Source organism: Ixodes scapularis, unplaced genomic scaffold (genome assembly GCF_016920785.2).
Source record: "Ixodes scapularis isolate PalLabHiFi unplaced genomic scaffold, ASM1692078v2 PGA_scaffold6__148_contigs__length_123643588, whole genome shotgun sequence".
NCBI lineage: Eukaryota > Metazoa > Arthropoda > Arachnida > Ixodida > Ixodidae > Ixodes > Ixodes scapularis.
In genome coordinates this window covers 123,105,559-123,126,682 of record NW_024609881.1, presented here as the reverse complement: position 1 = coordinate 123,126,682, position 21,124 = coordinate 123,105,559, and the positions used below count along the sequence as shown (strand labels likewise).

Here is a 21,124-nt window from a genome sequence, read left to right as displayed (position 1 = left end):
TAAATGTTTTTTTGGGGGCACCTTGTGTACTTACTACTCAACGAAAAATGCAAAAAGCGTACAAACGCAAAACGTGTCCGGCAACCCTGCGCACATGGATGGATGGATGGATGGATGAATACGGCTGAGCCCTTTGGATCGGGCGGTAGCTTACGCCACCTAGCCATTTTGTTTTACCATTTAAGCTTAGAATATTTAAATGTGAAATCTATATTCACTCCGCAGTGCAAAGAAAGTGAGGCTATGAAACCCCCTTGCCATCAGTGATTAAGAAAATACCTAGTTTTCTCTCGATTTCTGCCACCATTCACTTAATCTTTGCTTGGTAATCTCTACAGTCTTGAAATCCACTCTCCCTTCGCTGTCTCTAAAACCCAATGACTTTATTAAATCTATGTTGTCTTCGGTAGGCATAGGGTGAAGCCCTTTACAGTAGAGTATCAAGTGCTCAGCCGTCTCGTCCTCCTCTCCACAAGCAGTGCACACTGTATCAATTTCCTGGTACTTCACTCTGTATGTTCTGGTTCGCAGAACACCCGTTCTTGCCTCAAACAGCAATGAGCTTCCCCTAGAATTGTCATAAATGCTTTCTTTGGCAATAACTCTTTTGTTTAATCTATAGCTTTCCAGAGCAGTCTTTGTCTGCATTCCCTCTAGCCACCGATCTCTTTCTGTGGCCTTAACTTTCTTCTTAACTGAGACTTGCTCTTCCGTATCTTCGACAGCGGACACCTCGAGCACACGAGCTCGATTGAAGCGCCACACTACGGCGCTTTTTCCAGTCTGCGTCGCGCCACCAACCGTCTTTCTCCGTTTTCCACAAAGCGCCCATTTACGAATTGCAGTTGTGTGTTCGTGCAAAGCTGCAGTGGCTGCAGTCGGACCAGTCGAACAACGGGCGCCCAGTTGGCCCAGTGACGCTTCGACGCCGCCGCGATGAGTGCCAGCAACTCACCGGCCGTCATGTGCAGCTTACTCCGCACGGACATCTTCTTCCGGGCCGTGGAACGCGGAGACAGCGTGCTCCTTGACAAGCTGACCCGCCTCGGCGGCGCGACGGGCTACGTTCTCCAGGACTCGAGCGACGGCACCACGCTCCTGCACCTGGCCGCGGGACTGGACCCGAGCCCGACCGACTACATCCGCGGCCTCCTCGACCACGGGGCGGACCCCAATGCCGCCACCGCGGACGGCGTGACGGCGCTCCACATCGCTGCCGCGTGCGGCAACCAGGCGTCCCTGCTCACGTTGCTGGAAGCCGGCGGCGACCCCAGGCTCCACGACGGCAACGGCAACGACGTCTTCGACTTGCTGCTCGACAGCGGACACCTCGAGTGCCTGCTCAGGGTGAGACCTTTCTTCGGACTGCCCGTGTCGCCCCCAGACTCGGACGCCGAAGAATCGGCCAAGGGCCACTCGCTTCGGTCGTCGTCCGCGGCCAGTACGCCTGCCTTGTCTCCGGCCTCCGACGCAGCGCCGACCTCCAAGGGTGTGAAGAGGCGGAGTGATTCGCTGGAACCGTCGCCTGCTACCAACTGTTCGGACTCCGACGTCTCCGACGCCGCTGAGGTCGACCACGACGGTGGCCATCTCGAAGACACTCCCACCGTCCTGTTGAGCCCGGACTGCAGTGACGTCAGCAGCGACACGGAGTCTCTGCTCAATACCGCGTACGTTTTCCCCCATCCGTACATGTCACCGGCGTACACCGAAGCGCCCCGCAGGCGACGCAGACACCACGTTCGAGCGACAGACGACGAAGCCGACTCCATGGACAGTTCCTCGGCGGGAGGCGGCTACGACAGCGCGACGTCGTCGGCGTCGTCCAACGTGCCGCCCGAGCTGCTCCGACTCAGCAACTCGGAACTGCGCGAGAGGCTGCTATCCTACCGCGAAGACGGCGGCCCGGTGACGGACTTCAACCGCAGCCTGAACCTCCACAAGCTGGCCCACCTCGAGATGGGACGCGAGGCGCGCATCCGACTCTGCGAGCCTCTCTTCGTGCAGCCGGACTCGACGTTCGCGAGCGACGCCAACTCGGATTTCTGCGAGGTTGTTCACGAGGATCCGGACAACGGACTGGCCCTCAAGGAGACGCACCACCCGTCCAGCGATGCGGAGGTCTTGACGTCCGGTCGGTCTTCGCCGGACGCACCGGTCGTGCCCGTGGACATGCAGAAGCTCACCAACGACCAAGTCTTCGAGCGGCTGAAGCAGCTCGGCGACGACCCCGGCCCGGTCACGGATGCGACGAGGCAGGTGTACCTCCGGCGTCTCGCGAGGGCGACTTCCGAACGGTCCTTGAAGACCTCCAGAGACGTCCTGCCGCCCGACGTCCACTTCTTGGTCGCGAACGTCGCCAAGGCGCTGGACGCCTACGAGGCACTCGAGCGGGAGATGGTCCTGGATTTCGAGACGCCGCGGCCAGAGGGGCACTGGCGGGAAGGCAACTCCAAGACCTCCTTCAACTACCTCCTCCTGGACTCCCGGGTGACGCGGAACCTGCCCGTACGCGCGAGGGGGCTCCCCCTGGCGGAGCAGGTGTCCGACTTCGTGAGGGGAGTCTTCTACGTGGGCAAGGGCAAGCGGTCGCGGCCCTTTAGCCACCTCCACGACGCGCTGGTGGTCTGGAACGGGACGGCCAAGGCGTGGCAGACTGCCGGCGACAAGACGCGCAAGGTCCTGCAAATCTGGGAGGCCGGCTGCGGCGTGGTCTCGCTGCACGTCTTCCAGAACGTCCTCCCTGCCGAGGCTTACACGCGGGAAGCCTGCATCATCGAGGCGTTGACCAAGCGCCGGCTGACCAACGCCAAGAAAGGCGACTGCTACGGCGTCGTTGGGTCCTGGTCGGAGAAGGCGCGCAAGAAGCTCGGGGCCTTTCTCGTCTTCAAGGCCTTCCAGATATTCCTCAGCGAGGGCGAGCGGCGTCTGGGCCCGCTGGACCTCTGAACTATTGGACCGTCGGCAGGCATCTCCATTACTAACCTTGGACCTTGGGTGTTTCAGCTGGTGGGTGTAAAGGTTGGTTCAAACACTTGCGACTGTTTACAACTCGAGAGACTTAAAATAAGCCTCTCCTGTGGTAAGCAGCTGCAAGTGCGTGAACCAGCCTCGACAGTTTAGCGTTATGCTGACCCCTTTGGATGCAACCTGCACTTTCCGAGTGCCTGTTGAGCATTGTAGATCAGGAGCCGAGAGATCCCACACAGTGCAATGCCATCTCCGGTACAGTTTATCACAGCCTTTGTTTCTTCTATTTTATCGCCGTTTTTAAGATTTTAAGATATTTTTAAGTTTTGCACGTGCATCGTTTTTAACTGCCAGCAGGTTTCCGGTTGTTCTACCTTTTTTCTTAATGTGTTTGTGCCGTCCTTTGTTAGCAGAAGTGAATTTTATGATGCTTCGACATCGCCGCAGTGGTTTAACTCGTGGTATCATGTTTTTGGTTGTGACACGCCTGCTAAGTATACTCCAACATTCTCTTGTTTTCGCCAGCTTTGTTTGGACCACACTTCAATGTCCGTTTTCGTCACAGCACGCATTTTAGAGGACGCTGCTGCTGCAGAAAGAGTAATCAAAACATTCTACTAGTCTTCCATTTAAGCGTAGCTACCGACACTTAAGTGGCTTTTTACAGTGTACATAATTTCATGCAAATAAACATTCCATTTCAAAATAGTCTGCACGCATCAATCCCAGCGGGAATCCGTTTTCAAGCCTTGAAGTGCATTTCATGACTACGGTAGGTTATTAAAATTTTAAAAATCGGCGAGCGTTTAGACGAAGGCGAAGAACTACATACGGAGAACTGCCGAAAGTGGCATTCTTTTGAACGTGATGAATGTTGCATTCTCCTCTCGTGGATTGTGGAGTTGCACCAGGGACATTTCGTCGACTGATGTCTGCACCTGATGGGAACAAGACCTAACTTCAAGGAGGACAAGAGTCATGCCAGTGGATGAGAAGACTTTATAATATACAATGCCTTCTCTAATCTCAAATGAACAGTGCTGGCAACTTAAACATACACACTAAACACAGCAGCCTTAAAATGAGCAAATGGCAGTAAGCAGGTTCTGCTTCCTGAGTGTACGGTGTTGGCCGTTTCGCAGCACAAGCAGACAACACCGTAATGCCTCCAACATTGTTTGATGACGAGCAGAACACTGGAGTTTAAGAGCCTATGTCATGCCCGTGGGGACTTTGCTACCCACAACTAGAATGTCACTTTTCTCAGTCTGACAGTAAATCTGGACACACTTGCCAAAGCCCGTGGATAATAAACTAAAGATGACCAAACAATGCAGTATTTGTTGCAAAAGCAATGTCGCATCTGCTGCAGAAAGGTGTCGTCGCTCTGCCCATAGCCTTGGTAGAACCTACCCACTGGCTAGATGGTGCAAGTTGCCCCCAATTCAAAGGGCTTAGCCATGTCCAGCCCCTCTGCCCCATCTGAAACTCAATGGCGGTGTCCTAGGCTGTAGACAGCAATCGATTGGTTTCTTCTCAGTATGACAAAGGATAAAGTACGCTTAGCGGTTAGATAGGCTCATGGTTTTTCGGCAAGTATCAGACTTCCACATTGTAATCTGTCCACGATTACAATGAGTAAGTTTAATGAATGCTCTAGGCTGAATTTTCATGACTTCCATCAAAAGACCAAGACTGAAGGCATGTGTACCCTGAAGGACATTTGGCAGCATTTTCAAACCATGGCGTCAACACAATGGCCTTTTGACGGGACTGCACACTTTGATTTCTTGAGATATCACCCTACGATTTACCATACAGAGGTGCCCACAGGCGACGCATCGAGAGCAAAGAACACACTTGCAGACATAAAAAAAAAAAAAATATAAGTGTGTTTTCTCCATCTATGGACATTACGACTTGCGTTTAGTTGATGCAATAACTGATAGGTGGGGGCAGCAGTCCTTTTACAAGTCACAACCACTGATCTCTATTGTAGTAGGCTGGATCGCGGACCGCGGCCTCGGCAGCTGGGGCCAAGTGTCGCCACCAAACGCATGGGACCCTATGGGAAGAACAAAAAAAGTGCCGTTTCCTCCGCTTCTAAGCTTGTATCGGCACCGAAACTTTGACTGCTTTTCGGGAAGCCTGTCTAATAGCACGTGTACAAACATTAAAACTGACAGCCCTCGCAGTTCTTATAAATAAATGTTTTGTGGTAGAGTGTGACTCCGCTGGGTGAGAAATGTAGTGCAGCTTAATGAGACGAGAGTTAACTAGAGTTACCGCGGAGTCGGTGGCGGTTTCAACAAGTTTGGCTTAGCAGACGACAAACTTGAGGGCCTTGCCTTGTGGAATTCGCTCACCCCCGGAAAGCCGCAGTCAACATTGAACGTTTTAGACATTCATCAACTTCTGGGCTTCCCCGAGGACGGTCTCATTGATGGCAAGCTCCTTTGTTTATTCCAATACGAGAGCAAGTTTGCCAGCTCGGCCGCGGGTGCTCCTGTACGTTTGATTTTTTTATTTGGCGACGGGACGTTCGACAAATACCGATTCAATCTCTCAACACCTGACATAAGGATCGCAGCACACCATAAGATACTCGCCTCCGAGCACAGCGTACATGCTTTAATATTCCTACTTTTGTGCGTTTCTCCCATAAACTTGCGTGTATTGCCTGGTGTCAAGCAATGGCTCCCGATCCGCGATCCAGCCTACTACAATAGAGATCACTGGTCGCAACCTTTTCCTCGCAAAGGCTCTAATTCACTGAAGATGGCAGATCGAGAAGTCAATAAGGGCGCATGCTTTTTTCGTGTTGGTTGTCAGCGTGTGATTGACTGTGTCACTCTTACTAATAAAATGCATTAAATAGACAGAAAATCAATAATAATAAAAAAGAGATAGTCGTCCAAGTTACTAGCCTTTCGTGGATCACTGCCGCCGTCTGTCAGCTGTTGCGCCAATCAAATGCGTGACGATTGCAGACAGACTGCAGGTTGGGCAAAAAACATTCTTATTTCCGGACTTTTTACTAAAAAAAGTTTTCTTCGAAATTTTGACACAATAAATAAACTATAAAGTGTTTTTGAGCGCTATTTGGGTGTAAAAACATTTTTGTATAAATAAATCGATGGAAGGATTGCAGTGAAACTTTTCGCTACGGTGCCTTTAGCTGGTGTATTTATCCTACTCAAATTTTATAATGGGTCTCAGAAAATATGTTTCAGCCAAAAAAACATTTTTGTTTAATGTGCAGGAGGAAAATGATAAAAACTATCTGGCTGCACCGCTACTCAAAGATGGCACCACAGACGCTCAGATCTGCTGGATCTTCTTCCGGGTGTTCATCTCAAAGAAAATTAAAAACGTGTTGGTGAATAGATACAAATACCTGAAAGGATAAAACATCAAGGACGGGGACAGAAACAGGACTTCTTTCATATGAAAGAAGTCCTGTTTGCGTCCCCATCCTCAATGTGTTACCCTTTCATGTATTTGTATCTCAAAAAAGTTTTCACGCTTTTGATTTATATTGCTTCATCTGCGAGTGGAGGCATCAACCACATGACTTTTTTTTTGTTTTTCCCACGCATAGAAAAAAAACAAGAATCTTTACACTCTTGAAACATGAGTGTGATAAGTGCACCAGCTAAAGACACCTTAGTGAAAAGTTTAATTGCAATCAGTTCATTTATACAAATGCTTGTACACCCAAATAGTGCAGAGAAACACCCTGAACCTCCGTAGCAAATAAATAAATTAACGAACCAATTTATCGGGTCGTTTAAGGGATCCAACGCATCTTTGGGCGCATGCTGTAGAAGTCTACAAAAACAACACCCCAAAAGATTCAATGAATCATCAGAAATTGAATGACTTAGAACTTACAATTAAATGCGCATGAAAAATCTTGCAGATGAAAAGGTGGTTTGAAGGTGGTTGGGTTCAACGTAGTCTGGGAACCCGAATGTTGAAACAAGCAGCATTACGACGGGCGAACGCCAGGGGCACACGGCATCAAATCTGCAAACTAGTAAAATTGTGTGCTGACTCAGCTATTCTCCCACCTCGTACAGAGACCCGTGGAAAGACGCCCGAAACAAACGCAGAGAGCAACCTTGTTTAGCTCCGCACACATCACGGGGAATCGAAGAAGGCACGAGACATTTTGGGAGAATGCCCATCTTGCAGTACAAACCAACATCGTCTGCCCCGTGGCTAATGAAGTTGGGGAACAGATCATGCAAAGAGGGAACTCGAGAAGACTGCTTCACAAGCAAGAGTCAGGAAAGGATGTGGGGGAAAACAGGATCATGGACGTCTACAAACGGTCGCCCCTAAAGCCAGCGATAACGTGAGGACAACGGGGTTCTGACACTCGGCCTTCGGCAGGTGCTCGTTGCCTTTGACTGCGCTTCGGCTGCGCCCGCACGCTAGAGGCCGACGAGACGCCAAAGCGCCACTGAAGGCAAAAAGCTCGCGCTAGAGGCGGGGGCGACCGGAACTCCCGCTGCCCTCGTCCCGCCTATAGCGGACCGATTCTAGACGGAGCTGAAACTGGACGGAAGGTGCATCTTACTCAAGAAAGTCAAAACGAAACAAAGCGGACAAGAAATGCTGGAAGTTAACCCGAGTTTTGCGTCTGCTAAGTGCATCTGGGGGACTCAAACCTTCCGGAAATGTCCGGGAGACCGGAGAGCTTTCGATCCGAACAGCGGCTCACGGCGCAAGATACATATAGCGGACGTGCAGCAGGGTGAATGCTGCAACGTGATTGACCGGATAAAGTCAAAGTCTTATTGGCATGTGGCCCAGTAGCCCACTCTGACGGCATCTCTGCTAACCAGAAGAAAAAAAAAGTGTATTTTTTATGTGGCATGTTCACGCATGCACCCGCTGCCCGGCGCGTCCGCACCAACCTCGACGGACGCTGCCTCCAATGTCGTGTCAGAGATCTCTTCGCTTCAATCTCATCATAAAACTGTTCTTGCCACCGCTGAGGTACAAAACTGCGATGAATGACGAAGCTGTGTCTAAGCCACACGCATAGTGTAAGTGCCAAGCTGTACATGACACGGCACACCCAGAAAGCTACTTTAAAACCAAGCGTGTCTGACACAGAGAAGCGTGAAAATCTGGTCTCGCGACAGGCTACCTCCAGCCAATCATCGCAGAGTCATCCGGTGAGGACTTTATCCGGTAGCTGCGATGCGTGGACAGTTAACACCCGTATATATATATCCCACACCGTGCTCCAGCCCTCACGAACACACACTGTGAACACGCACGGTCGTCCGCCGACATGTGGGGACGTCCAGATGGGGTGGTGCCTAGGGGTCCGCGTCTCGAGGCACCCGTATGCCCATGGCCGACAGGAGGTTCCCCGCCGGCCCGGGCAGCCCTTCCTGGCCGCCGTACGACTCCAGGATGTTCTTCAGGGCGGTCAGGTCCACGTCCACCGGGCGATAGTCGTCCTCGTTCGCCTCCTCGTCGTCCGCCTCTTCCCCGCCACTCTCCGGCGCGGCCACGGGAGCTTTCTTCTTGGCCTGTTGGAACGTTCGCGGCAACAGAGTCGGGAATAAGTCGAAGCTGGCGTCCTCACTAAAACTCAAAGACCGGGGAGGCATGCACATTCGTAAAGGTGGAAAAGAGAAAAAGCTCGTTCACTCAATCGCGTTGACAAAGACCAGGGAGCACGAAATGCGTCCCGCGCGGAACACATTTCGCACAAGCACACGGGACTCTAGCACGAAACACACTCTAAATGCGGTTTGTGCCGGTCTTTTCGTCGTGCACCGCAGATGTTAGCCCGGGCGAGACACGGCGAAGGAGTGTGCTGCACGGGTGCTACCTTATATGGCTCCCGCGCGATGCGTGACGTCAATGAGGTGAGCGGTCAGGTGTTTGACATTGCGCCGCTTTCTCCGGCACCTCTTGACGGGAGCCCAATTAAAGATCAGCTGCGATAAGCAGCTCAATGGCTATAGCCTCCGAGTGAGCCGACCCGGCCCTATAAACTTTACATTTAAGTGGCGCGTAACGCTGCCCATTCACGACGCTCGTTCGTGACGATTTTCTCGTAGGAAAAGAAAAAAACATTCTGCATTAAAAGCGGAGAACAAAAACTGTGCCGGCCAGTCGACGGTTAAAACTCTCACATTTGAGGAGAGAGACGAGAAAAGGGGAACTCGAAAAAAAAAACGCGATTAGAAAATGAAAAAATTCTAGATTTATCTCGACCCTACGGACGAAATCGGTATACGTCGAACGAGTTCCTGTGACATTCTTTAAAGTTTGCGGTGGGCATTGCAGTCCTTTTTTTCGTTAATGGTGCATTATTTAATTCCAAACCCCATCCTTTAATATGCGACGGTAGGCACGTGTTGAGTTTCTCAATTCTTCCCATACACCATTCCGAAGCGAACACGAACGCCATAACGCCGAAGAGGCATCGCGTTCGCAAAGCCGGCCAGTTGTGCGTCTACTCACCGATTGGCGCGGAGGTAGAGTGTAGAGCTCGCAATCGAGGCGTCGCGGGTTCAATTAGCAGTGGGGCACGTGGTGCTACGCGTCGCTTTTGAGGTCGCGCCACCCCCGGTAGGTGTGCATTCCAAAAGTGCCGATGGGGATTTTTGTCTCGGGCCCAAAGGTTGCCACGTTAACCGAGCGTCTGGCAGTGCCCGGCAGCCTCTTCGTTAGCACGGCTCCCATTTCACCTCTCCTCCCGTTTGTCGAAACGCGGTAAAGATCGGTAAAACCGAGTAAAAGCCGCGTAAAAGTGTGATTGGCCCGCCGGCGCGAGCATGTCTCGAGTCGTGAGCGCCTCACTCGCCGTACGTTTGATGCACGCGGGGACGTGCGCCGGCGACTCGAGAAGAGAAAGGAGTGGACGACGGGCGTGCGGGTGGCACTCCGAAATATCCCGACGCCACCTAACCAATTGTCGGCCTCCTTCGGCTCCACTGGTTACCATGGAAACTGAGCCTGCTTGGCCGGTTGCCACGGTACCACGCTGGACCGATCGTGACGAGAGGTGGCACGGGGAAAAGCGTAGCGCTACACTGGCTACCAAAGCTGCCACGTACGGTGGCTCTAGGCGACACCGGTACCAAACTGCGGAGCCTGGAACGTGTCTCCGGTAAACGGACCGGTTGTATCTCCGACCGGTGCATGACACTCCGACGGTACGACACTCCGGCTTCACTCGTTGCCACTTGGGGTACACGTCCAATGCGTGGGAGCAACGCACTGTTCGGAGACACTTTCCAGGCACCGTAACCGGATGAGAGTTGTGGCAGCGAACCGAGCGGTCACTTGCCTGTGCGGGGCGACGCCTCGGGGGTCTGGCTGGGGGCTCCCGCTCAAAGCTGAGCCCCACGTCGGTGCCGGCCAGTTCCCGGTCCATCAGGTCCATGTAGCTCCGCATGTCCAGCGTGGAAGGGTCGCCGGGTCGAGGCGCTTCCTCGTCGTCGCTGTCTTCCAAGTGGTCGTCCGAGTCTGCTCTCCTCCCTGCCGTCGGAAGGAGCGCTCAGACGCCGGTCGAGCGGAAGAAGGATCGTGTCCCAACGCGCGACTTATCGATATTCGACGTGCAACACGAAATCTCGGTTGCGCGACGATATATTTATGGTCTCGGTACAATGCATCCTGTCAAAGCCTATCTCCAAAGCGCTGGGTGGAAATTCACGAGTTTCTTCCGAACGTATTCGAGTTCGAGAGGACAAATGTTTACAAACTTGTTTTGGGCGTATTTGAAATTGCACCTACAAACTTCTATGGTACGTTTACTTCAGTTAACATCTACAAATGTTTACAAACTTTTCCTGAGCCATTTGTAGTTCACACCTACGAATGTTTGCGTAAAACAAATTATCTCGCGACTGCTGCTCTCTGTCTCGTCCCCAGCACCCCCCAAATGCAGCTCTCGTCTCTGACATTTTCCAGAATCGTACGTTTGATTTCCCCGGTCTCCCGAAAACCCTATCAAGGAGGCTCTACCGTATCTTTGGACGAAACTTCAGTTGGTACATACTTTGTTCCCAATCTGTAGAAAACATGATCTCCCGGCTAGGTACGAAGAGCTTACCGTAAGCCAAGTTACGAAGCGTAGTTTGTAAGACATCCGAGCCCACGTCCACACATTCGATCGAGTTGTAGTCCGGTCCGTCTCAGACAAGGCCGAATCACACGCGCAGCACTCAGAGGCGGTACGAGCAGACGGTACGGCGGGCGGAACTTACCATGGAAGTCCATTTCGTCTCCGTAGCTGCTCATGGAGGAGCTCGAGTCGTCGTCCGACGGAGGAAGCCTGAAGTCTGGAGGTGGAACAGAGTGGGCAAAGAAATACTTAAGGCCGAGTTCTTGAAGATGCGTTACGACGCGTTCTCTCCCCGAGGCGATAAGCAGATGTATCTAACGCGCTTCAAATAGATTGGAAAAGGCTGGTTTGAATGGTGGGCATCTATAATGCCCCGCAAATGTGCAACTATAGTCCCTGGTGAGAATGAAAAGAAGGAGCTTGCCACCTTGGACGAAGCTTTGGAGCCTCATGCACCTCGAGCGTGCCTCCACGGCACAACGTAAGGCACGCATCGCGATCTGAAGGCGTTCCAAAGACGCACTCCGTCGTTCTTACTCCGCCAATGACTATAGGTGCTGCATTTGCTTCGTGAAAATAAAGAAGCAAAGACCGTGCCTCCGTAGAAAGCTAAAAACAAGCGCGACGCAAATGGACACGCAGTTGCAGCTTTTCACGCCGACGAGAAAAACAAAATCTCACCCAAGATGGCGCTGACCGCATCCGCAAATCCGTCCGCGTCCAAGTCCACTTTGGCTCCGTTGGCCGCCGCCCCGGACTTGCCCCGCCTCGCTGCCCCCGACGGAAGCTCCGCCCCCTCGTAGTCCGACACGTGACGGACAAAGTTTTTGACACCGTCTGCTATTCTGGTCCCCAGAGCTTCTTCGTCGACGCTGTTCCTGGAGTGGAGCGAGCGGAAGATCTCGTTTCGTGCCCCTCTTCTAATCGTGCGGAGGGAATAAAGGCCTTTTCACGACGTTCTCGTAATCTCTCGGGAGAGGACAGACTGGCAGGCTCCCGTGAGGTGACCGTCAAACTGAATTTCACTAGACCCGAGGCTTTCCGCTGTTTGCGAGATCAAATGTATGCAGGGGTTTATAACATTGTCAAAAGTTTTTCGCATCAAAAAAGAATGATGCTCAAAAACAGAAAAGGAAATAGTAGAATGGAACTGTTCCACGGATACTCGATAGATGGCACCAGTCTGCTCTCTTGTGGGGAGAGATTCCAAGTTTGAAGGGCTGCTTCGCACGTTCCTTAAGAACAGGACACAACCTGTTCTTCAGCCACTTGCCACTGCTTAGAACTGGCTGCGCAGAGGCGATGGCGGTTGTGGGTGGCTTTAAAACCAGCCGTCAGAGTCGGTCGTAGTGGGTCGCAAATGCTCGAACCAGCTTTACGGCACACGGCCCAAAGCAACGTGCCCTTATTCTCAAGCGGGTCGGCGTCTGCTTACTCCGAAAGAAAGCTTACATAATGACGTCTCTTGCGAATCTTTTCATTGAAATGAACGCGTACCATTGTGTTTCCCGTTACATCTTATAGTAGGCAACATCATGGTTTGCGGATGACATCGTGCTTTGCAAACATAATTGCGTTTTGCGGAAGACGTCGTATTCTGCAAACAACGTCACGCTTCAAGGACAACATTGTGTTTTGCATATGCCACACCTACAAACTGCACTTTCTCCGCCAAAACAAACCAAAACGCAAATAGGAAAGCAGAAAGGAATGCTACTCTTTGAGGTAACAACGAGTACCCGCGAGTTATTCTCCCGTGAAGCGTCAATTTTTTATTTTATTATTTATTCATTTATACCGTTAGCCCTTTAGAGCTGTACAGGAGTGTAAAGGTATGCATGAAAAAAAAACAAAAAAAAAACGAGACTTCCTACCTAACACGCCACGTAATAAAAAAAAGACAAACTGCAGTGAGAGCACACAAGTGTAAAAGGAAACAACAAGTGCAGTAAATACACATAAAAAAGACACGTCCTATATAAGGATGACATACCAAAGTTGAACTGAGAGTGTAAAATCTCCCATAAAGAAAAGTAGCCAATACACATAAAAAATAAATCATAATGACAGGGACAGTTAACTTCCAATGTACAGCTGGCTCAAGCACTTTTCAAACACTTTTCTATTTAATTAATTTCTACTTAAAGGGATACTGAACCAAGGAATTGAGTGCCCATAATAAGTGGCGCACATTCTTTCCACGAGCCAGCAGCCGCCGGTGCGCGCGAGCACACGCAACAAAAATGACGTCGGAGACATCCTTTCGCGGTTAAGATGACAGTGAAATGTATGGGCTTCGGGCCAAAGGAGAATAAAGACAAGTTTTTCATCTACACATTGGTGTCTGGTGTAAAAGGTAAGCGATTAATTGGTCCAACAAGCACGTAGCTTTCACTTGTAGAGATGAAAAGCCTGTCTTTATTCTCCTTTGGCCCGAAGCCCATGCCTTTCAGTGTCCTCGTAAGCGCGAATGGAGGTCTTTGACGTCATTTTTGTTGCGTGTGCTCGCGCACACTGGTGGCTGCTGGCTCGTGGAAAGAATGTGTGCCACTTATTATGGGCACTCAATTCTTTGGTTCAGTATCCCTTTAAAGGGCAACTCTGCTCAATTCAGAAAATTTCAGGATAATGAGTGATTTCGCATTAAAAGCACTAATAAAAGACAAAACGTAATTTGCTTCACGAAAAATGGGATATACATTGCTCAATCTAATTTTAAACACAAGCGAAAATTGTAACCGAAACTTCGGCTCTGTCCGAAGTTTCGGTTACGACATGGGCCTCGGGCTGTTAAGAACTTGACTATTTATGTGGTATGAGACGCCACGTGATCCTCTACACAACGACGGGCGGGCGTGTGCCAAGCGCAAGTGTCGCCTGCACCGCACTCTTCACCACGTCTTGGTGTCTACGACATTCGATGACATCCGTGCAACTGCGGCATAAGCCTGCGCACATGGTATCCAGACTGTGAACGAAACCCAAGAGAGAAAATTCACAGGGTCTCTTATTTTATCCCCAAGACGACTTGAAGGCAAAAGCCCAGGCGCCGATGCATTGAAGACAGACACACGATTTACTTAATTCACTTTGATTCCTCTTAATTCGCTTTGTCATCCTTCTTAATTTCATTGCCTCTAATTGCCCGAGTGGTCACGTAAACGTGATAGTGAACCTCCGAAGACAGCACGCTCTCAAACGACGCACTTTGGGCGCCATTTCATTGCTACCTTTCGTGTTGCCGTGTTTTCTGAAGGTCGTAATACAGTGCAATCCACTCATAACGACAATGAGAAAACCCGAAAATTCAATCGGTATAACCGATTATCGTTGTATCTGGACTAGAAACTGAGCATTTCTAGAGTAGAAACTTTAGAAACTGATCGTTATATGCGGTACGTTGTTACGTGTGGTATCGTTATAAGTGGGTTGCACCGTAATCGCAATTGGAGGGACGACGACGGAGGTTGTGACGCGGGAGACGGCGGTAATGGCGGGACCACGGTGCAACAATCGAATGGCTTCCAAGAAGAGCGCTGATGCGCAGGCGCGTTGCACCAATCACGTGGACACTGCTGAGTGCCGAGGAGAAACGTTGCCGATGTCACCCATTACGCTTGCCCGGAGAAGCAAAAACGAGCAAAAAGGGGCGATGTGATGACGTTTTGTTCAATGCTGGCTACGCCAACGCCGTAGCCTTGACTGCGCTGTTGGTTGTTGCGCCTCAATTCGTCCGCTCGAGTCAGCCAATTTCGGCAACTTGGCGAGTTGCAAAGTTTGCCGGATTGTTTAAGAAACATTTAGACAGAATTAGGTTGCAATATTTGACGTGTGGTCTTCCTAGGCGATACTGAAGAGGACTGCATTGCTTTTTTCAAAACCCAAAATTAAGCAGAGTTGCTTTTTGAAAAGCTACTGAAAAGAAAAATTTTTTTAAACGGTTTGGGTGGGACACGCGTGTCGAAAAATGAATTTTACAATCGGGTAGGACAGTGGTGGTTAGCACAGCTGTAAGGTGACTGACTGCCGGAAAATAGATGGTTCTGATATAAGTACTATTTCCTCTGGGAGGGAGTTCCAGATGGTTATATAGACTGCGGGAAAAATGAGCTATTAATTAAAGGCTAGTGTTTCGCCCGTTATACGTTCGATGCAGCGACTGCGATTGAGGCGAGATGATATCTTATCGGGAGGTAAAAAAAGGGCGTCATATAGACACGTCTTTTTCTGGTAAAATTTATGTATGAGACACATTCGAGATGTTAGTTTGCGGTCAGACAGTATGGGAAGTTTTAGCGTTTGTTTAAGTTGTGTTACACTGATGTTGCAGGAATAGATTGATGTAATAAATCGAGCTGCAGGGTCTTTCATTGCACATTTGATTGTGGAAGAAAACTATACAGCTCTTTGGATACAATATGCTCGAGCAACTTGCAGCGTGCACACATAAGTGATATTGGCCTATAATTTTCGATGGAGTGCTCGTCTCCAGATTCATGCAGTGGTACGACCCTCGCTGCCAGCCAGTCTGAAGGTACCTCCTGCTTTTCTAGACTTACGCTATAAATAACGAAAAGGTACTTGGAAACCCATTCTGCATAATGCTTTAAAAATGTGTTTCTAATATTGTCAGGTCCCACAAATTTTTTAATGTAGATGTCAAGTAGCGAAGCGAAAATGCCTCACTCGATTCTGGAGAACTGAAGCTGCAGATTACAAAGCTCGTTGTTGCGCCGCGCGGCAAACAACTCGAAGGGAGATGGCCGATTCCGAGTCGCAAACGATGCCAAACTTCCCACAAACCTGTCATGGTCGGACGCCTCTTTGTGGTTGCCACCACCTCCGCGACTGGCGTAGCTCTCCAGCAGGCGATCCAAGTCCCGTGGACCAATCTCCATCCACCGTTCGTCTGCAAAACACGAGCGACGCTTACTCGTTCGCTCCGCTCCACAAAGGCACGGTGCTCGAGTTGTTCGTAACTGCGAGCTTCGGAAAAGCCACGCTGGAAGTCGCTACTTTTTACTGTTTGAGAAGCTACGAGACATGGATAGAATTTCAACTACAGAAGCACAAAGGAGCGGGAGACTTTATTTCGCCCCTGCATCGTCTCCTGTCGCTGACTCGACGCCTTCGTCATTATAAAACGAACGGATGCTCCGACATGCTCCCGGCGGGTGCAGCATGCAGACGACGGCATTGTTGTCTGCATGCTGCGCCTATGGTTGAAGCCCGTTGCTCCCGACTTTTTCCAAGAGCGGAGCTGCATCCCAAAACTTTGTGAGGCAAGATCCACCGTTGAAATACACCTACGCTGAAAGTTACACATTGCCAAGTGCGGGCTCCTCAATTCGTAACGCCTTACACGTATCGCGCAACGCTAGTCTGGCGGTGCCGCTCGTCACGTCCAGCACTTTTGCCGCCCCGTCGGTGTTGCAGCTGTCTGCATCCGTGCGGCTCGTGGCTCGCGTGCCGCGATGCCACAGGGTCACCACTGTGGACTTTCGAAAAGGAGGCACCGAATGTTGCGTCGCCATCAAGGCATCGCCAGTTGGCGTGAAAAGGGAGGTCTGTCAAGCTTCCAACTACGCTGTGGCGCCTCGAGCGTGAATGCACAATCAGAAGGCGACGAGCGTGTGCTCGAGAGAAAGAAACGCCCTGCCGTTCTCGCCCCATAGATCCATACGTCCTCTCTTTATTCGACCTTTGCTGTATGGCGAAGGTCGAATGCAAGAGTGCAAAAAGGATTACGTGTCTAGCGAGCGAAAAAAGGCGTCTTTAGATGCGACAGGGACTGTGCGTGACGGAAGAGAGTTCCAAAACAGATGCAGTTTAAGCAGAAATAAAAGAAAAAAGAATGTCGCTCACCTTTAAAAGGAATTTCTCAGCTTTTGAAAACACTATCACTTCTACCGGACGTGTAGAAAGGGGCCTTCAAATATTAATTTGTCTATCCTGATTTCTTGACGATAAATAATGCGAAAGAAACCCCGGTCGAAAACAAAAAACAAAATGAATCACCGGTTTCGCTATAGTGGCACAAAATAAGATTGCAGCCGAAATATTACGTCCAAGTGAAGCTGCGTACTTCGCTAAAACCGATTATAAAAATGCGACCAGCAGCCCTTTAGCGGGTGGCAAGCGGGTTAGCTTTTAGTCGAGGAACACTTGTGCCGCACCCCCGCGACGTCACACTGCGGTGGAGCTGCGGTTGATTGGTTGGACCGCGTGCCGCAGCACCACATTGACGGGATGTCGCGGCCGTACAGCTGACGATCAGTGTTGCCACCCCTCTAGCTATTTTCGGTTTTCCCGTAGACGCCCGAAACCAAACTTTGAGCCGCCATAGTTATAAAACTATGAGCAATATCGAAAAAACAAATTATACCGGCAGCAGGATTTGGAGGTAATCAAATAGTGCCGCCAAATTGAGCCAATCCACCTGCAGCCAAGATAGAATCTAAAACGGCAGCTTCTCGGTGGCATTTCCCGCCGACAGCTCGCGACGTTTTTGCCCAGAAAATCCAACTTTCCGACTTCAAGCTGCCCAAAACATCGTTCGTGAATATGCACTATTGCTATCGAGGTCACGGTTCCTCCTTTAGGCCCGGAATATCGAACGAGTCCGAACTGTCGGCGTTTGAAAAATCGGTCGGCGACTGTACCTCGTAAATCGGGGACGCCGGTTTAGCAGAAAACAGTCGCAATCCCAAACGAAAGGATATTGACTGGAATCGCCCTTGCAGAACGACCCCGGAGCTTTCGACATGGGTGGCTCACCGTCGGGTGGCTTCAGCGTCCGGGCTTCCTCCCTGAGCTTCTCGACGTTGACGTCGACGCTCCGCAGGAGCTTGGCTACGCGTGCCGCAGCAGGCAGCCGACCCCTGGCGCAGCCGTCCACGGCGTCCGAAGGCCCGGCCGCAAACGTTCGCACGAAGTGTTCCCTGGCCCGCTGCAGGAGCTGCCGGTACAGCTTGGAGCCCTCCAGCTCGCCCTGTGGGACATTTCATTTCCAGACATTTGTCCTTTCGTCGAAATAACCTCGCCTGTGCAATGACATTGCACAAATGTTTCTCCCTTTACACGAGCTTACTGGCCCTAGTGGGATCAGAGTATACTCACGCGCAACGCCACTGACCGAGAAGCTTTCGGTCGCGGCATAATTCAGAGGATAAAAGCATCTTTGGTGGAGCCAACAATGCCATCCCTGGGATTTCGTCGCTTATCTTTGCAAACCTTGCGGCGACAATATCTTAAATACGGCTCAAACATGGACGCGAGCACCGCGTGAGCATTCAATTCGGGCTCGTGACAATCAATGTAGAGAAAAAATGTGTGCAACAATTTCAACAACGTATAAAAAAAAAAGAAATCATGAAAAGTATAAAAAAAATGTATTTGTCGAGAAAAAAATTGAGACTGCATTAAAGTGGCAAATTTCTTTTGGCGTTTTGTCATTTCTGCCAAGCTTGATGGCACGTAAAAGAAGAAAGTACAAATGATAGAAAACTCAAAAATTTTATAAAGATAGCAGCTACGCAAATAATCATAAATGCCCCCTAAATTCTCCAAGTTCGTTCCAAAGCCTAAAGAACTAAAGAAACGTTTGGCCAATTACGACCCCAATTTTTATTGTTTTATAATGGATTAAACCTGTTATACCGTTAGGTGGTGCAGGTAGAGAGAAACAGTTTATTTCCTTTTTTTTTAGCTCTCACTTAGAAATTGAGTAATTGAGTCTACGGTGCTAATATCGAAAACAGCTTGTACGATAGACCGATCTTGCCAAGCGTTGGGCACATGCGTGACGCCGCCATAACTTTAGTTCCAAGCTCCAAGGAGGCAGACGACAGTTCTCGAGACGCCTCGTGCTGCGTCGTGCTTGGCACGTGCGGCGCTTCGGCAAGGTCGTCTCACGTGCAGAAAGACTAAAGTTCCCTCGTTGCATGGCAGCAGTGATGGCATAACGAAACTGGCTGGTGAAATCGGTCTATTCTGGAAACTATATATTGCGATTAAAAAATGTACAAACTTGGTTATTTTGACATCTTTCCTTTATTTTTGCGATTTATTATTTTAGTGTCTCTGAGATAGAGCATTGGAATTTTTTTAATATACTATTATTCGCATGACAGTCTACCACCTGTACGTTTTAGTTCACGACGAAAAATATTTACGGCGCTTCAGATATATGTCCCAAGGTAAAACATTCTGCAACTTCAATTTGTAACTAAACAAAAACATCTTTGATTTGAAAAACATTTAGGGGAAGCATTCTACAGCATGTCGCCATGTTGTTGTTCTATTAAAATCACGTTGCCCTATTTTGTCTCCGTCTAAAATACATCGACCTATGGAACGAGCACAAAGGCGCAGAGCCGTATATGTAGAGAGTTTGGTCAATGGGAGGCGCGGGCAGAGCCAGGGCGTGCGGCAGACTCGGAAAGAGGGCTTGGCATGCTCTCTTGACCAACCAGAAGCCGAAAAGAATCCCCTAGCGGTGGTAGCGAGAAACAGTTCTGAGCCGAATCAGCCGATCGATCATCGAAGGCATAGAAGGTCTCTGTTCGTATATGGTTTTAATAAGTGCGTAAGAGTGAAGTGTAGTAACTCTTTGTGGTTGAAAATAGGGTGCACGTGTTGTTTCATCATGATCACGCAGAAAGATGTAAGAAACGAATGCGCCGCTCAACTCTGTTTTGCGCGGACAGAGTGTGACCGCTCTGACGGCAGATTCCCGGCGCTCGGCGTTTGGCGTAAGGATTATGTCGATCTTTTCGCTAGTCGCACTCTTCCACCATCACTTTAGATGAGTGTGATTGAAACATCACGTGTACCATATTTTCAGCCATCGAGAGTTACTCCAATGCAGTTATCAGGTTTGTTTCTCGCGAACACCGCCAGGGTATTATTTCCGGCTTCTGGTTGGTCACATTCGTATTTCTGAAGACGCCCTGGAACACGCACAGCCCGTTTTCGGCCAATGGCGCCGCTTCATTTGTCTCCTATACCTCCCAACGAATGGCCAAACTCTCTACATATACGGCTCTGCAAAGGCGGGCCTGCCACAAGACGGGTGCATATAGACCTTTTCCACAAGGGCGCCGCCATCTTGAATTGTCGTCACTTCCAGTATGGGCGAAAACATTACTTTGCCGTCGCCACGCCAATAGAAGACATTTAGGATATAAGCCTAACCGTCACACATTCTCGTTTTGGCTCCCCTCTATTTTTTTACTGGTTACAGGTTGAAACGCTTTACTATTTTGTCCTCACCCATACTGGAAGTGACAATTCAAGATGGCGGCGCCCCTATGAAAAATGTCTATAGATGCTTCCAACCACTCTCGGGAGTCTATGGGTGCACTTAATCTATCCATTTATAATGTCGCATGCCTGAAATTTACACGTGGGCACAACTTATCAAAAGAGAATATTACGAAAACGAAAACGCAAGAGTAACCGAGGCTGCGAGCTGCGTCAAAAAAGTCGGTCAGGAAGGTACATCTTGAAGCCCAGTATTTTTGGCAGAAACAAAATAATGCAACATGTTTTAAGGGGAAAACATGATGACATGATGTAAAATGCTTCACCTAAATTAAAAAATATTTAAGGTAAAGGTGCGGACCTTTTTACCTTGTGACATGCTCGAAGCATTGTAAATATTTTTCTTGATAGAGTAACAAATCACATACAGAAAATAGATCCTAATGTGATTATATAAAAAAAATTAAAGGCTATATCTTAAAAACACTCGGATAATAAATCGCAAATATAAAGTAAAACTCTGAAAGTAGCCAGGTTTGTAGATTTTTGATGCGCAATATATAGTTTCTATAATTGAACTAATTGTTGCAAATATTAGCACTAGAGACTACTAACCTCTATAAAATTATTAAGTTTTCTATTATTTAAACTTCGTCTATTCAGACCGTCAAATTTGGCAAAAATGACAAAACGCCAAAAGGGGACAAAAAAATTGTTAGCGCGTTGTTACAAGGCAGAAGCGAAGAGATGAGAAAGAAAGATAAGCTCTCGCCTTACAACAAACTC

General features: G+C 49.5%; 2 protein-coding genes across 2 annotated transcripts in view; one reads left to right on the top strand and one right to left on the bottom strand.

The window, feature by feature from the left end:
* Positions 1 to 789: 789 nt before the first annotated feature.
* On the top strand, positions 790 to 3,956 carry LOC8036336 (ankyrin repeat and LEM domain-containing protein 1-like). The gene has a single exon (XM_002411769.5). It carries the CDS (start codon positions 937 to 939, stop codon positions 2,947 to 2,949), a length of 2,013 nt encoding a protein of 670 aa, XP_002411814.3. The 5' UTR covers positions 790 to 936; the 3' UTR covers positions 2,950 to 3,956.
* Positions 3,956 to 21,124, bottom strand: part of LOC8036335 (protein ecdysoneless homolog) — a 32,261-nt gene continuing 15,092 nt past the window's right edge. Inside the window, exons 7-12 of the mRNA XM_029982778.3 lie at positions 17,852 to 18,065; positions 15,878 to 15,983; positions 11,756 to 11,952; positions 11,217 to 11,291; positions 10,295 to 10,485; positions 3,956 to 8,522 (exon numbers count right to left, since the gene is read on the bottom strand). Coding sequence (XP_029838638.2) covers positions 8,307 to 8,522; positions 10,295 to 10,485; positions 11,217 to 11,291; positions 11,756 to 11,952; positions 15,878 to 15,983; positions 17,852 to 18,065 — 999 coding nt within the window. The 3' untranslated portion in view covers positions 3,956 to 8,306. The remainder of the gene's footprint in view (positions 8,523 to 10,294; positions 10,486 to 11,216; positions 11,292 to 11,755; positions 11,953 to 15,877; positions 15,984 to 17,851; positions 18,066 to 21,124) is intronic.

Bases quoted from the DNA above. Each gene is read 5' to 3' on its own strand.
- LOC8036336 (XM_002411769.5), top strand. From the start codon at position 937: ATGAGTGCCAGCAACTCACCGGCCGTCATGTGCAGCTTACTCCGCACG.